Here is a 14,937-nt window from a genome sequence, read left to right as displayed (position 1 = left end):
AATTTCTCTACAATGTGCTTGTATTCCTTTTATTTTTATTTTTAAATGTAATTTATTTTTTAGAGCAGTTGTAGGTTCACAGCCAAACTGAGTGGAACGTGATTTCCATACACCCCCTGCCCCCACCCATGCAGAGCCTGCCACACCATCAACATCCCCCACCAGTGGTACGTCTGTTTCAGTTGATGAACCTATATTGACACATCATTATCACTCAAAGTCCATAGTTTACATTAGGGTTCACTCTTGGCCTTGTACATTCTGTGGGTTTTGACTAATGTGCCCACTATTTTAGTACCATATAGAATAGCTTCACTGCCTTAAAATTTCTTCTGTGCTCTGCCCTTTCATCCCGCCCATCTCCCTAACTCCTGGTAACTTACTGTCTCCATAGTTTTGCCTTTTCCAGAATGTCATATTAGTTGGAATCATACAGGATGTAGCCTTTCAGATTGGTTTCTTTCACTTAGTAATATGTGTTTAAGTTTCCTCCAAGTCTTTTCATGGCTTGATCACTCATTTCTTTTACTACTGAATAATATTCCATTGTCTGGATGTACCACAGTTTATTTATCCATCCACCTACTGAAAGGACATCTTGGTTGCTTCCAAGTTTTATCAATTATGAATAAAGCTTCTGTAAACATCTGTGTGCAGGTTTTTGTGTGCACATAAGTTTTGAACTCATTTGGGTAAATAACAGGGAGTACTAATGCTGGATCATATGGTAAGAATATGTTTAATTTTGTAGGAAACTTCAGACTGTCTTCCAAAGTGACAAAATGTACCTTTTTGCATTTCCACCAGCAGTGAATGAGAGTTCCTGTTGCTCCACATCTTTCCCAGTATTTGGTGGTGTCAGTGGTTTGGATTTTGGCCCTTCTAATAGGTGTGTAGTGGTATCTCATTGTTATTTTAATTTGCAATTCCCTAATGTTGTATAGTGTCGAGTGTCTTTTCATATATCTGTTCAGGTCTTTTGCCCTTTTTTTTTTATTTTAAATCTTTTTTTAAGATTGGCACCTGAGCTAACATCTATTGCCAATATACTCTTTTTTCCCCCTTCTTCTTCTTCTCCCCAGCCCCAGTACCTAGTTGTATATTCGAGTTGTAGGTCTTCTGGTTGTGCTATGTGGGATGCCACCTCAGCGTGGCCTGAGAGCAGCCCTGTCCACGCCCAGGATCTGAACCGGTGAAACCCTTGTGTGCTGAAGCGGAGCACACGTGAACTTAACCACTCGGCCACGGGGCTGGCCTCCTTTTGCCCATTTTTTAATTGGGTTGTGTGTTTTCTTACTGTTGTTTTTAAGAGTTCTTTTGATATTTTGGATAACAATTCTTTGTCAGATGTGTATTTTGTAAACATTTTTCCCAGTCTGTGGCTTGTCTTCTCTTCCTTTTATTTTAAAAAATACATCAGCAGGGACTGTCTGAGCTGCATGATTTAAACTCTGAATTTTTGCATAAAAACAGATTGAGGATTTAATATTAAAAAAATGAACACACAAATGAATTGTCCAGCCTGCAGGCTGGGGAAGGCCACTGGAGGGGTCACCCTGTGAAAGCATCCAGTCTAGTCCAGGCCTGCGTGGTTTGCTGCCAGGCTCTAAGGGGTGGGAGCTCTCACTGCAGGATGATGCTTTCAGGCCTCTGCCTCCTCCCAGCGTTAGCTTGCTGCAAGCTCCATCCCACCTGAGCTCTGTGCTGGTCCTCTGGGGAGGACACTTCTGTATCCTTGTGCCAAGGCAAGGCACTGCCGCCACCCATTGTTACTGAACCAGGTTCGTTTTTGCCCATTGCCCAGAAAGCCAAGCACGGAGACGATAAGATTACAGCAGAAAGAGAGTTTAATCACAAGGCAGCCAAGTGAGGAAAGGGGAGAACAAGTCTCAAATCCACCTCCCTGGAAATGGGGACTCAGGGATATTTATGGGGTAGAGGGACAAGATGGTCTGAAATGTGGAGATGTGTTTGGAGGTGAGGAGAGGTGAGGTAATTGATGATCTGCGCAAGTGTAGTCAAACTTCATGCCTCTTCATAGGACCTATGTTCACAAAATGGTGTTGTTAGCATGATCTGGGGGTGGGGGTTTTAGCCTCTTGATGTTAAAAGGTCACTTATTAGACATCTGTGCAGGCCCAGTTGATGGGTTGGTGGTCTCAAACGCCCTGAAGTGGACAAGGAGTTCTAATTCTTGTCAAACAGCTCACACACCCGTTACCATGGTGACCCAGGCTCCAGGGAGATGTTATCTATAGGAACCTAGTGGGAGTCAGATAGCGTGTGTCCTAAACAGCATGGTTAACAATGGGTGGATGAACAACTGAAAGCTATAATAGTAATTGCAAAAAAGAAAAAAAAAACTTTAGTTACTAACTACTTAATCATCAATGGCTAACTGCCAGTTTCACCATCCCTTCTTTTTCTTCTGTGCCCCTGGAAGTCAGGCAGGACACCAGAAGATGCGCATAGTGTGTGGCCCAGCCTGTATCTCTATCTCCCATTGTTGGGGTGGGGAAACAAGGCTCTCCATTATGGTAGAGGGGTAGCTGGCTGGGGTGAGTGAGATTCTTCTTGTTCTGAGGGATTTTGCCTCTTTTCTCTACACAGCATTTCTAGATTCTTCTGTTTGGGGACTCTGGCCAGTGCCCTTGTGGAGCCCTTGTGATGTAATGGTATTCTGGTGTACGTATACACAGCTTTAGGGGACAGGCCCTTTTACAGTCCCTGAGAAGCCTGCTGTGTACCTGCTGTATTATTTCAGCATTCCCCCAGCATTCTGAGGCTTGGTTCTGATGGGATCCTGGGATGCCCAGGTTTTGGTGCTTGTCCTCAGCGCTCTGCTGGGAAGAAAGGCTAGACAGTATAAGTAGAAAGTATCCAAGTACCTTGAAGGGAAAGGTGTTTCCTAGAGTGTGGAGCACAGAATCAGTTCCATCAGAATTGCTGGGTATGGGGATGGGGCGCTTGTTTTAATTTCAGATTCCTGGGCTCATCCCAGGTTGAAGGGCCCAGAGTGGTTGGAGCCCAGGCCTCAGCATTCTGAGCGCACCCTCTAGGTGATTCTCATGCATGATGAAGCAGTGTTAGCCAAAGTGTGGTCCACAGTCAGGCAGCATCAGCATCACCTGGAAGTGTGTTGGAAATGCAGGTTTGGGGGCCTATCTCAAATCTACTGATTCAGAGGCTGTAGGGGAGGGACCCAGCAGTCTCGCTTTAACGAGCCCAGCAGGTGATTGTTTTGCAGGTTGAAGTTTGAGAATCACCAGTTTAGCCAGAGAGGGCCACAGCTGGATGAAATTGGGTACACAGCTGCTGGTAGATGGTCCTAGTGAGGAAGGGTGCTATTTTTGCTGCAGTGTGCCCTGAGAGAGGTAGGACCAGAGGCTGGAAGTTCCCTGGAGGCTAGTTTCTAAGAATTGGAGTAATCCCTGAGGAGGCCAGCTGCCTGCTGTGTGCGGGAGGCTCTCACTATTGAGTCCCCGTGGCAGTGCCGTGACCAGAGCCAGCATAGAACAGGGATATCTCCCAGCCTGTCAGAATCGCATTAGCAGTGTGACGCATTCCCATGCAGGCACCCTTTTTCTTTGCTAAAGGACAGAAGTAGGAGAAAGGCATTGGTCGGTGCGTGTGTGATACCATGGAGGCCAGAGAGAAAGCAGATCTGCTGGATTGAAACTCGCTGTGTCCCCTTCTGTCCTGGAGAGTGAGGGTTGGACAGGCTGTGAGGGGAAGGTGAGGGGCACCTGGGAGCCTGCTGGAGCTCCTGTCCTAGCTGGGAATGGCTTGCCAAAGACAACAGGCCCTGATGGTGGCCTCTTTTGAGAAAAAGTGGAGGCCAAAGTTCCCCAAAGACTGGATGATGAGATTTTTTTTTTTAATTGAAGTAACGTTGGTTTATAATAAATTTCAAGTGTACATCATTATATTTTGACTTCTGTAGAGACTACATCACCAAAAGTCTAATTGCCCAGCAGATTCCTGAATTTTCTGAAAAGGGGGGAAGAATGTAGCTGTTGCAAGTTAAAGAGTTGTATGCAATGTCTGAAGTCCCCTAGGATGTGGGTGGGTTGGGTAGGCACTTGGAGCCAACATGGTGCATCCCAAGGTTGCCCCAGGTTATTTGGCTGCATTTGCTTTTCTCCTGGGGATTATTAGGCAAATGAACTGCAGGGCTCTGGGCATGGGAGATGTGTTAGAATCCTAATTTGGAGGAGGCCCTCTTTATACTGTTGTGAACAAGATGGGGAAATGTGCGCTGGGTCGTGGTGGAGTTAGGTGGCCAGATAGCTGGTTGAGTGCCTGTACCCGCTGTTGTCGAGCTGGGGTGTGTCTGTCGTTGGCCCTTTCTGTATCAGTTACTTAGAAGAACGCATGTCACGCTTACCAAATTGGTAGATATAAAACAAAGCTGAGAGGGCGCACAAAGATGTTTGATGTCAGTCAGAATCTCAGGAGATCTCAGTAGGCTGGAGTAACGGGCAGAACTTAAGGGAGAAATTTAACAAGGATCCGCATCAGGTCTTCATTGTCCTGAACACCCAAGAGTTACCAAGCCAGAGGGGCTGGGAGCCACACCCATGGGGAGAAGTGGGCTGATGGTCCTGCCCTTCACCTGGTCCTGCACTCTTTAGACCACACCTGGGGCCTTTGGTTCTGAAGATAGCTTTCAGAGAAAGAGAAAGGGAGTGGGCTGCAGGCTGAAAACTATTTCAGGCAGGAACTGGTGGAAAAAAATGAGACTTTTTTCAGGAGAGGGGAAGACTGGAGGTGGTCTCTTGGGGAGAGGGGAAGACCCAGGGATGAAGGACTGCTCTTTGGACATGGGATTAGTCCCGGCCTGTGGGGCACTCAGGGCAGAGCTAAACCAGAGTCACCAGGAGACTGATTTTGACTCTTGCTGAGAACTCTGTGAAGCGCTCCTGGGAATCAGTGCCATTGCCCTGTGAGCCGCAGAGGCTGGCCTGTGGTCCTGTCTGGGGCGGGGAATACTAGCAGTGCCTCCATTTCTGAGTCCATGGTATGTTTATGTAACAATGCTAACCCCAGACCCAGAGCCCGCTGCCTTGGACTGAATGAGCCTGTGTGAGTTGTTCAAACCTTAGAAGGACAGCCATGGCCTCAAGTGAGCCCAGAAATCCCCACCTGAATTGGGCCTTTTTTAAAGTTGTTTTTTAACAGGCAATACATGTATGTGGCAAAAAATGCAAATATAAACAGTAAGCTTCATTTCTGTCCCCAGGTTTCTCCTCCCTAGGCAACCAGTTTACCCAGTTTCTTGTTTATTCCAGGATGATTCTGTGGTTCTGTGTATATATATATATATATATATATATATATATACACACACACACACCCCCCCCACTAAGTTTGTGTTTGTTTTATTTTTTTAAGTCAGCTTAGTATTGCACCTTGATTAATAATGGGGATCATTTCCTGTCCCTGTATGTAGAGCTGGCTAATTCTGAAAACAGCTTCAGAGTACCCATTGTATGGATCTGTTGTTATTTATTTAACCAGCCTCTTACAGGTGGATATGTAGGGGGTGGTGGTGGTTGTAACAGCTAATGCTGCAGTAAAATTCATGTGTGTATGTCATTTCACACAGGTGTGTGTCTGGGAAACATTTCCAGAAGTAGAGTTTCTGGGTCAAAGAGTGTCATTTTTAATTTTGATGTCTGTGTTTTTGACTGGCAATTCTCAGTGTATTAGTGAGGGTAAACAGCTTCACTTCCTTTTCTGTAATTACCTGTTCCCATCATTTAAGTTTCTCTAGTAGTTTTTGATCTTTTTATCATAAAACATTTTTCCTAAATTTGTCATTTCTTTTTAAGTTGTTTTCCTTATTTATTTCTTATGCAGAACTTTAATTTTATGTTTTTGCGGTTTGGGACCACTTCTTATGTTTAAATCTTTGGTCTGGCTGAAATTTATTTTGGTGCATCGAACAGGATGGTACCCAGCTTTTGTTTGGTTTTGTTTTTTCCCCACCTGGCTGTGGATAGGCCTTTTGGCCTCATTGCTCTGGGAGGAGACGAGAAGTGGGTGGGTGGAGGGGCTTTGGTGACCAAAGCTTCTGTGCAGTGGTGGTCTCCAGAGACAGATGTAGGAAAACAACTGTCGCACACCCTGTTCCTTTGCAGGGGAGTGCCTCTTTCTCCCATCGGAAGGTTCCTGGCCCATCCATCCTTTAAATCTCCAGGCTCTTTCTTCATCAGCGAGGTCTGAGGGTTCTGGTAGGAGAGTCAGGCTGAGGGCAGGACCTGGGAGGGCTTTGTGCTGACGGCTCACCCAGCCACAGGGAGATGAGTCAGACAAGGGCAGCACCACTGGGGAGCTCAACCACCTCACTGCAATGGGCAAGGGGAAGGGGCTTTGGCACACACCGCAGGTAGCCAATTCTAGCTTTCTCCAAGGTTACTTGCCCATCATCTGGCCTCATATTGCTTTGCCTATAGTCACCTCTGGACCCACTGACCAAAACGAATTACCACACCCATAGGGCTGAGAACTAGGCCTACCCTGTGGGGACCAGCGCCACTTTAAGGAAATCCTTCAGCTTTCTTGAAAACAACATGCCCAGTTCTCGAATGTGGCTGTGAAGGGCCACTAGAATCTTGTAGGTGGAGAGCAGCCTTTAGAGCAGTGGTTCCCAAAGTGGAGTCCCTAGACCAGCAGCATCACCTGGGAACTTGTTAGAAATGCAAATTTTGTATCTGCTGACTCAGACTCTGCAGGTAGAGCCCACTATTGTGTTTAACAAGCCCTCCAGGTGGTTTTAGTGCAGTGCAGTGTGGGAAGCAATGGGTCTAATCTGGGTTGGGGCCCAGCATGCAAGGAGGAGCAGCTCACCTGGGGCCAGCAGGTATGATTGTTAAGGGGGCCTACAGGTTTCCTCACATATCCTCACCTATCACTGGATGGCTCTGCAAACTGCAGCAGCCACTGATTAGCAAGAGTAGGCAGGTGGCATGACAGTCTCTGAGTGACTGGTGTCATGGCAGATCTGTGGCTGTCCTGGGCAGTTTAATTGGCATGGGGCACGGCAGAAGGATTTGTATACAGAGGGAGTGTGTTAGAGCAGGTATCCCACTCAGCACCAGCAGGCAAGAGCCCGGGGTTCCAGGCCTTTCTTCTTCCCTTACTTGTGATCTGCAGGTCACTTACCCTTTCTGAGCTCCAGCTGGTTCATCTGTAGAAATGGGATGGTACTGCCTCACTTGCCATGATTCCGGATCCTAGATCAGATGAACCCTCCTGAGGTCTCTTCTTGCTTCTAGGAGTAATGATTCTCCATACTGTACCAGGTTCCCTTGCCCGGTGAACCAGAGGTTGGAGAATGAAAAGTGTAGCTTGGGGCAGATCCAGTTTGGAGGCTGCTCTGGATAGCTTGGAGTCTATAGGTTGGGCACAGGGAGATGGACTCTGGCTTTCCCTGTTCGATGGAGGGTGATATGGACACTGGAAGATAAAACCAAACAGACCTGGACCCCTGAGCATGAGGCTATCTTCTGAAGTTGGAGAACAGCTCCACACAAACACAGCATCCTTTGTCAGCAGCGGTGGGAATGAAGCTTGGGTGAAAGGGGTTTTCAAGGAAACCCACCAGCTGGTGGGTGGTGAATCCTATAGTGGGGTGTGGGCGTGAGCCTGACCCTGAAGATGAGCCCACCTTGGTTGCCATTTCTAGCTGAAGGCCCCAGCAGGTAGAGGATAAATTGGGTTGCCACAGGTCACACCTGATACAAGAGGGGCACCGGTTTGTGGGTGTTGCTGTTCTACAAAGAAGCCGCCAGTAAGGCTGGTGGGAGCTCCTGGCGAAGCCTGAGCGTGCTTTCCTCTTCCTTTTCAGATCTAACCATGAGCTACCCTGGCTTTCCCCCGCCCACAGGTGGCTATCCTCCAGCTGCACCAGGTAAGAGGGTTTGGGGCGGGCCGGAGTGGGAATGCCTTCTCTGCTTAGTGTCCAGCAGTAGAGAGTAGAGGAGGAGTAGGGCTTTCCAGTCATTTCCTCACTCCTGTCATGCTCCCACAGCACAGCCAGGTTGGGACTGGAGAAGAGCATGGATGCTGAGGCCAGGAGAGGCCTGAGTTTCAAGCTGCTTCTGGAAGTCTAGAACCAGGCCAGGACCTGGTCTCTTGCCTTACTAGCTGATAGCAGTGGGCAAATGGCTTCCCTTCTCTGAGACTCAGTTTTCTCCTTTGCAAATGGCTTCAAGGATCTCTCCCTCCCTGGGCTGTCCCGGATACTAATGAGATAGCCAGGTAAAGCCTCTGGCACGGTGTCCTCCGAAGCATTGTTAGGTGACAATTGCCCTTTGTCACTTCTGCTACCCTGTGCTCAAGGTGCATGGTTTTGCAGTGGCAGGGTTCTCCCTGCCGAGGGGAGGAAGTGGGGGCAGTTGCTAAGAGTCAGATGTTCCTGCTGAGGCTGCAAGAAGCTGTGGGCCAATAGTAGTGAGGCTGCACCAGCTGGTCAGGCGATTGGATCCCGGCCCCAGCCACAATGCTTCTCTTCACACTTAGAAGGCATCTTCTCTGGCCCTTTCCCCTCCTGGGTTCCTGAAATGAGATTTGATCCCCACAGTAGGAAAGGAAATAATGAGGGCTCCTGGGACAAGGGGGAGAAGAGATACCATTCCAGGTCATCCTGAGGTTGCTTGAGCTGTGCTACCCCTCACCCCATGAGACCACTGGGCACATTCTTTTCCCTAGAACTGAGGTCCTTGAGTCTGAGCACTGATGGCCCTGCAGGCCATTTGGATCCGCCCTTCCATTCAACAGGTGAAGAACAGGTGGAGCGGGGAGGTGCAGCTCCGCCACTGTGACAGGGTGTATCAGGGGTTGAGCTGGGACATTTCCCTCTGAACAAGCCCGGGCCCAGATTTGCCAGCACTAGCCTCAGTCCCCTCTCTAGTAGGAATCGTACCATCTGTGTCCTACCACTGCCACCTCTGTCAGCACAGCTATTCTACCTCTGAGCAGCAAGACAGGGAGCAGGCAGGTGGTTCCTAGGAGGCTCTGTCCTGACTGTCCCGGAGTCCTGGAGCTGAAAAGCCAAACTCGAGGTCCCCTGGGCCTTTTCACTGCCATGGACAGGAATGCATCTCATAGGCAAGCAGCTCACATGATGATGCTCACTGCCATACTGCTTGTCACAGTGACAACTGTAACATAGGAACACTCACTGGGCACCCAGCTATGCCCTGCACAGGCATTAGCTCTCTCAGTCCTCATCACAACAATTTGAGGCAAATGCTAGCTATTATCCCCACTTGTCAGCTGAGGAAACTGAACCAGAGGGTTTGAGGGCATCGCCCCGGGGCACATACCCCTGTCTTGCTGGTTTCAGAACTGGGGCTTTTCACTGCTGTCCCCTCACAAGGACATGTGACTCAGCCCCATCTCCCTCCATCCTCTCATTCTACTTCTCCCTGCCTCTTACAGACTCCTAAAAGCAAACAGCCAACTTGGCAGGACCTGCCCCCTGCCATGCTTTTGCCTCTGGTTTCTTGGTGCTCCTTGAGCTCCCCACTGTCATGGGCTCAGTACAGTGTCCTAAAATGACACTGTCCTGTTCTTGTGTCTGCGCTCCCTCTCTGTGGTGAGCCCCTAGGCTCCTAAAAGCAGAGCCTGTCCCTGGCCTCCTACTCCTTAATACCCCACAGAGGGTCGTGGGGGTGTTTGCTGAACCTCACCTTCCTCCCCGGAAGGAGGAGAAGGTTCCCTCTTCTCTTCCGCTGGCAGTGGGATTGGGTTAGACTTTCTTGACTGAGTGTTTTCTGTATGGTCTGTAGCACCATCCCCAAGGCCCTCCCTGGGTAGTCTCCCCTTCTGAACCCCTGGGAGCTTGATGCTCTGCCTTTCCTTGTTGGAGGGCCAACAAGGAGCTAAAGGGCTTGGTGTTGCTTTCAGGTGGTGGTGCCTGGGGAGGTGCTGGCTACCCCCTGCCCAACATGCCTCCCATTGGGCTGGATAATGTGGCCAACTACACAGGGCAGTTCAACCAGGACTACCTCTCAGGACTGGTGAGTCCAGCCCTCCTGCTGGGGCTGCCGCTGGGGCCACACTTGCATGGCTAGAGGCTGCTAGCTTCCATGGCATCAGAGGTGTCTGTGTGTGTGTGACCTGTGGGTGCTGAGTGTATTGAGCTGCATCTTAGGACAGAAGAGTTTTCATCAGGGACTCTCACCTGCTTGCTATCCCTCTCTGCATCTTGACGTTTCCCACCTGTAAAATGAGGGCAAGGGGAATGCCTTGGCTGCGTGGTCTCTCAGGTCCCTTTCAGCCCTGGAGGATTGGGTAGGGGTGATGCCTCCATGAAATATATATTGAGCACCTTCTGTATGAGCTCAGCATAGGATTAGGAGGTGAGAATGTGTATGTGTGTGCATGTGCTGTGTACATGCATGTTCACATGCCTGTGCATGTCTGTATGGATGGCTATTCTGGTTGGGACTGGGAGCGGGTGCCTGGTAGCATGGACAGGCATACTACTTTTATTTGTTGATTTGCTTTTAAAATAGTGTATTTTGTAATCTGAAAACAAATGTATGCTTTATGTAAACAGTGCAATCAGTGCATAGTCTGATTTGTTCAGATCTGTTTTAGGCACTGGGGATATGTGGATAAAACAAATGAAAGTCTCAGCCTTGAGTACTTATCCACTGGGAGGAGACAGGTAGTAGCCATATTAAATGGTGTGGTGTTAGAGCAAGTCAGGAGATCAGCAGTACAGGTGGAAGGGATGTGGAACAGTGTCAAGGTGGGCCTTGCTGAGAAGCCACTGGTGCTCAGACTCTGCTCCAGCTCTGGTTGTGGCTCCTGAGAGCCCACTGCAGGGCTCAAGGCAGGGAAGGGCAGATGGCAGAGTGTGGCTCTCTCAGCAGGGGCCATTAATCTTAGGCTCTGCTTTGTGGACTTTCAGGCAGCCAACATGTCTGGGACATTCGGAGGAGCCAACATGCCCAACCTGTACCCTGGGGCCCCTGGGGGTGGTTACCCTCCGGTGCCCCCTGGGGGTTTTGGGCAACCCCCTTCCACCCAGCAGCCTCCATATGGAATGTACCCGCCCCCTGGAGGAAACCCACCCTCCGGGATGCCTTCATATCTGCCATATCCAGGGGCTCCTGTGCCAGGCCATCCCATGCCGCCCCCTGGGCAGCAGCCCCCAGGGGCCTACCCTGGGCAGCCACCGATGACCTACCCTGGACAGCCACCAATGCCACCTCCTGGGCAGCAGCAGCAGCCCATGCCAAGTTATCCAGGATACTCAGGGTCCGGGACTGTCACCCCTGCTGTGTCCCCAGCCCAGGTAAGTGCCAGCCCTGCCCTACCCTCAGTCTAGCCTGGGCCCCAAAGGCCTGAGACGTGTGGCTCAGCATCCTCTATCAGCAAGGCCAGGGAGGGTACAAGGGAGAGCTAAGTCCTTCGGCTATAACCTCTTGTTTTAACAGACTGTCACTTTCTCAAAGACTCCTCACCCCTGGTTTGTATTTCTGAAGACCTCAGGGAGCTGCCTGGTTTCTCCCAGTTTGATTAGATGTTCTGTGTGCAAGTTGGGTCTGAACGTCCCAGGGTACCCTTCATTCCTCCTGTGTTATTTGCTGCCTGGGCTCTGTGTTTTGTAAGAACTGTTTGGGCCACTGGTCTCCAGGCTTTATGCCCAACGGCTCTTAGTCTTTAGTCCCTTGGATGTGCCTTTCCAGGCTTGTTTTAGAGGATTCTTCAAACCTCCTTTGGGTAGGGAAGATTGTTGGCAGTTCTTTCAGAGCTGCTCTTGGCTCATTTTGAAGAGCAATTCATGTTTGCAGAGCCTAGAATTCATTGTCATGGTTATGTGGCCAAACAGCCAAGCCCAAGGCTAGTGGTATGTGTTTGACTACTATTTTTAGACAGAGGATCCCCTCTCCTTCCTGCCTCTACCCCCACACATTCTCCCACCCCTGCCCTGCTTGCTGTCTCCCTCCCTGCCTTCTGCCTTATCTTTCCTCTGAGCTTATCTCCTTAACTGTGTTATAACCAGTTTGTACTAGCCACAGAAGATAATCCACCAGGACACAGTTTAGGCAGGAAAATTCAGGTATGCTGGGGAGTGCAGCTGTTGGTGTCAGGAGGAAGTCCGGCAGGAACACAGGTCACAGAATTTAGAAAACAGTGCCAGGGAACCAGTGCTAGTCTAAGAGGTAGTCGGGCTACATGTACCATTGTGAAGGTCGGGCACCTTCATTCCCCTAGAGGGAGCACTTTTTTCTAATTCACACAAAGGTGCTCCATGGACTAGCCAGGCCCTGTTACAAGGACCCTGATATGTGCTCTCATGTGCTGTGGTGGTGAGGCACTGAGAGAGGCCAGTGCCCCTTGTTTCCAAGGCCTCCCCTTCATCAGGAACCCAGGTCAAGCCCTGGAGGACCTGGGCATTGGGCAGGTTTTTCAGCATCAGGACTCAGCTAGAGGTGGGCTCCTAGCCAAGAGAGCCAAGCAGAAGCTTCAGTACCAGGACACGAGGACAGATAATGGTTACGTTAGTCCAACTCCATGTAGAGTCCTCTGCACTGTTGCTTGCGGGCTCCTTCTGGTACCCCAACTTTTAGAGAAAAGGCCATTCCCAGAGTCTGGGGTAGGGCAATCTCACATCTGGGGGATGCAGCATCTCACCTAAGTCTGTTTGTCTGAGCAGTTTGGAAACCGAGGCACCATCACAGATGCTCCTGCCTTTGACCCCTTGCGAGATGCTGAGGTCCTGCGGAAGGCTATGAAAGGCTTTGGTGAGAGACCCTGGGTGGCTCAAATGCTAACTGCCCTTTGATTCCCCAAGTAGTTACACATGGCTCTGTGGGCTGGGGCTGCTGCGTGGAGGCAGCCTGGCACCAGGGGTGGTGAAAGAGAAGGTGGATATGGGGGTATAGTTGAGAGGCCCAGGAGAATTGGAGGACCCAGACTAGGGAAGTCTCCAGCTGCAGAGCATGCCCACGACCCCCGGCCCTGCCCACTCCCACCTCTTCTTCCTCCAGGGACTGATGAGCAGGCCATCATTGACTGCCTGGGGAGTCGTTCCAATAAGCAGCGACAGCAGATCCTCTTGTCCTTCAAGACAGCTTATGGAAAGGTGAGTCTGTGTGTATATGTGTTTTGTGGGTAGGGGAGTGGTCCCTCGCAAATCAAGGCATAGTCTCCAGCCAGCCCTACTCACTCTTGCTTTTCCTTGGCCGAGGGGGGCTTCCATCTCCTGGAATGGACCATGAGGTGTATTAGGGTATTTCCTGCTGTCCACCTGGCCAGTGGCCTCTCAGCTGACGGTGTCTTCTAGAGGTGAAGGATGCTCTGAGGGAGAAATCTCACAGTCCATAGGATACTTGAGGTTTGATGAGAGGTGCCCAGAGATCCGAGTTCTAGCCCTGCGTCTGCCATGACTCACTGAGACCAGGGGCAAGTCATTTCCTCTCCACTCCCACCTGGTGTGTCTCCTCCTGGAACCCAGGCTGCTCTCCCTGCCCTCTTCACCACCACCTCAGGAAGTTTAGCTGATAGAAGAGCTTTGAAGGAAAAGGCAAGGTGGTTGTATTTTGAACTTTTGAATCTTAGAAAGGTGAAAACAGTAGATATTGAATAGGCAAGTGTTCTAGCCCAGAGTATCTCCAACTTTAATGTGCCCTAGATCCCCTGGAATCTGGTTCAAATGCAGGCTCCGATTCTGCAGGTCTGGGCTGGGGCCTTGGGTTTGGCTTTTCTGTTGATGCTGCGGGTCCTCGGATCTGGGATATTGTCCCTATTAATCACCTTCTGTGGATTCTCAAAGTAGGGTTTTTTGTTTGTTTGCATATCCAATCAGGATTTGATCAAAGATCTGAAATCTGAACTGTCAGGAAACTTTGAGAAGACAATCTTGGCTCTGATGAAGACCCCGATCCTCTTTGACATTTATGAGATAAAGGAAGCCATCAAGGTGTGTAATGTGTGTGTGTTTGTGTTCACATGTGTAGACACAGCCCAGGAGAAGGCCTGGATGGCATGATGTGTCTTAGCCTGCTCATTAGCTACTGTTGTCACTGTGGCTTCTGGACCCTTTTGGGTTGGAGTCTAAGTGCTACAGAAAGGGGAACTTCTGGTGACTTCCCCAAGAGGCAGATGAGGTGTCATTCAGCATCAGGGAGCATCTAAGTTTCTCTCCATCTTAAAAACATAGTGGAGGCTGGGGTTGTAGAGGAAGCTAGTGGTGCAGTGAAAAGAAGAGGAGTATGAGGCATGGGTGATGTCATCCTCATTCATTAGGGCTCTGTTATTGGCAAATAACAGAAACACTCTTGAGTAGTGTAGGCAGAACAAAGATGGAGAATCAGTTATGGGGATAAAGACTAGCAGCCTGGTGTGGAGAGGGATGGGACCCAGGCAGGGTTTGCCTCTTGTCTCTGCTTCTTCTTGAGTGTCCAGTTCATTCTTCATCTACTTCTTTGCTGCTTTTTTTATGTCTGCTTGGCAGAGGATCCCTGTTGACCCCTCTCCATTTACCTTTCAGGGATCCAGCCACAGAAGAGATCACTGTCCCCTCATTCCAAATTCCAAACAGGGGGCAGATTCTGATTGGCTTAGTTTGGGTTCACTATCTCCCCCAGTCCAGCTGGTTATGACCAAGGGCAGATTATGACCATTCTGGAGAGTCTCATGCCTCCCAAGACCCACAGCAGGTATCCACCGGATGGGGAGAGGGCAGCTCCCACAGAAGGGGAAATTCTTGTGAATCGAACAGATGCTCCAAAAGAATCCACCTTTTCTTTGAGGCCTGATAGGTGGGCACACTGTGACTCCACTAAAACACACCTACGTGCTTTCTTCTAGGGAGGAGGTCAGGAGGCATTTGGGGAGGGCAATGGCCTGGGACCCCAGCAGTGGCCCCCAGCCCTCTGCCCAGCCCCAACCCCCAGCCAGCTTCATGAGGTG

At 49.9% G+C, this 14,937-nt stretch overlaps 1 protein-coding gene across 5 annotated transcripts in view; it reads left to right on the top strand.

Annotated features, from left to right (window-relative positions):
• LOC139041249 (annexin A11-like) overlaps positions 1 to 14,937 on the top strand; it is a 41,539-nt gene that overhangs the window by 15,947 nt on the left and 10,655 nt on the right. For 3 of the 5 annotated variants that reach the window (XR_011496066.1, XR_011496068.1, XM_070491531.1), the window contains exons 1-7: positions 802 to 889; positions 7,853 to 7,915; positions 9,916 to 10,028; positions 10,928 to 11,314; positions 12,680 to 12,767; positions 13,014 to 13,108; positions 13,832 to 13,945. Coding sequence is in view for 2 of the 5 variants with exons in the window: in XM_070491531.1 (XP_070347632.1) it covers positions 814 to 889; positions 7,853 to 7,915; positions 9,916 to 10,028; positions 10,928 to 11,314; positions 12,680 to 12,767; positions 13,014 to 13,108; positions 13,832 to 13,945 (936 nt within the window). In the remaining 3 variants the exon portion in view is untranslated. Of the gene's footprint in view, positions 1 to 801; positions 890 to 7,852; positions 7,916 to 9,915; positions 10,029 to 10,927; positions 11,315 to 12,679; positions 12,768 to 13,013; positions 13,109 to 13,831; positions 13,946 to 14,937 lie in introns of those variants that run through there. The other 2 variants (XR_011496067.1, XM_070491532.1) reach the window with 1 other exon arrangement.

The sequence above is a fragment of the Equus asinus genome, chromosome 20, assembly GCF_041296235.1.
Source record: "Equus asinus isolate D_3611 breed Donkey chromosome 20, EquAss-T2T_v2, whole genome shotgun sequence".
Taxonomy (NCBI): domain Eukaryota; kingdom Metazoa; phylum Chordata; class Mammalia; order Perissodactyla; family Equidae; genus Equus; species Equus asinus.
Note: the sequence above shows the minus strand (reverse complement) of the source record. Positions and strands in the feature narration are given on the sequence as shown.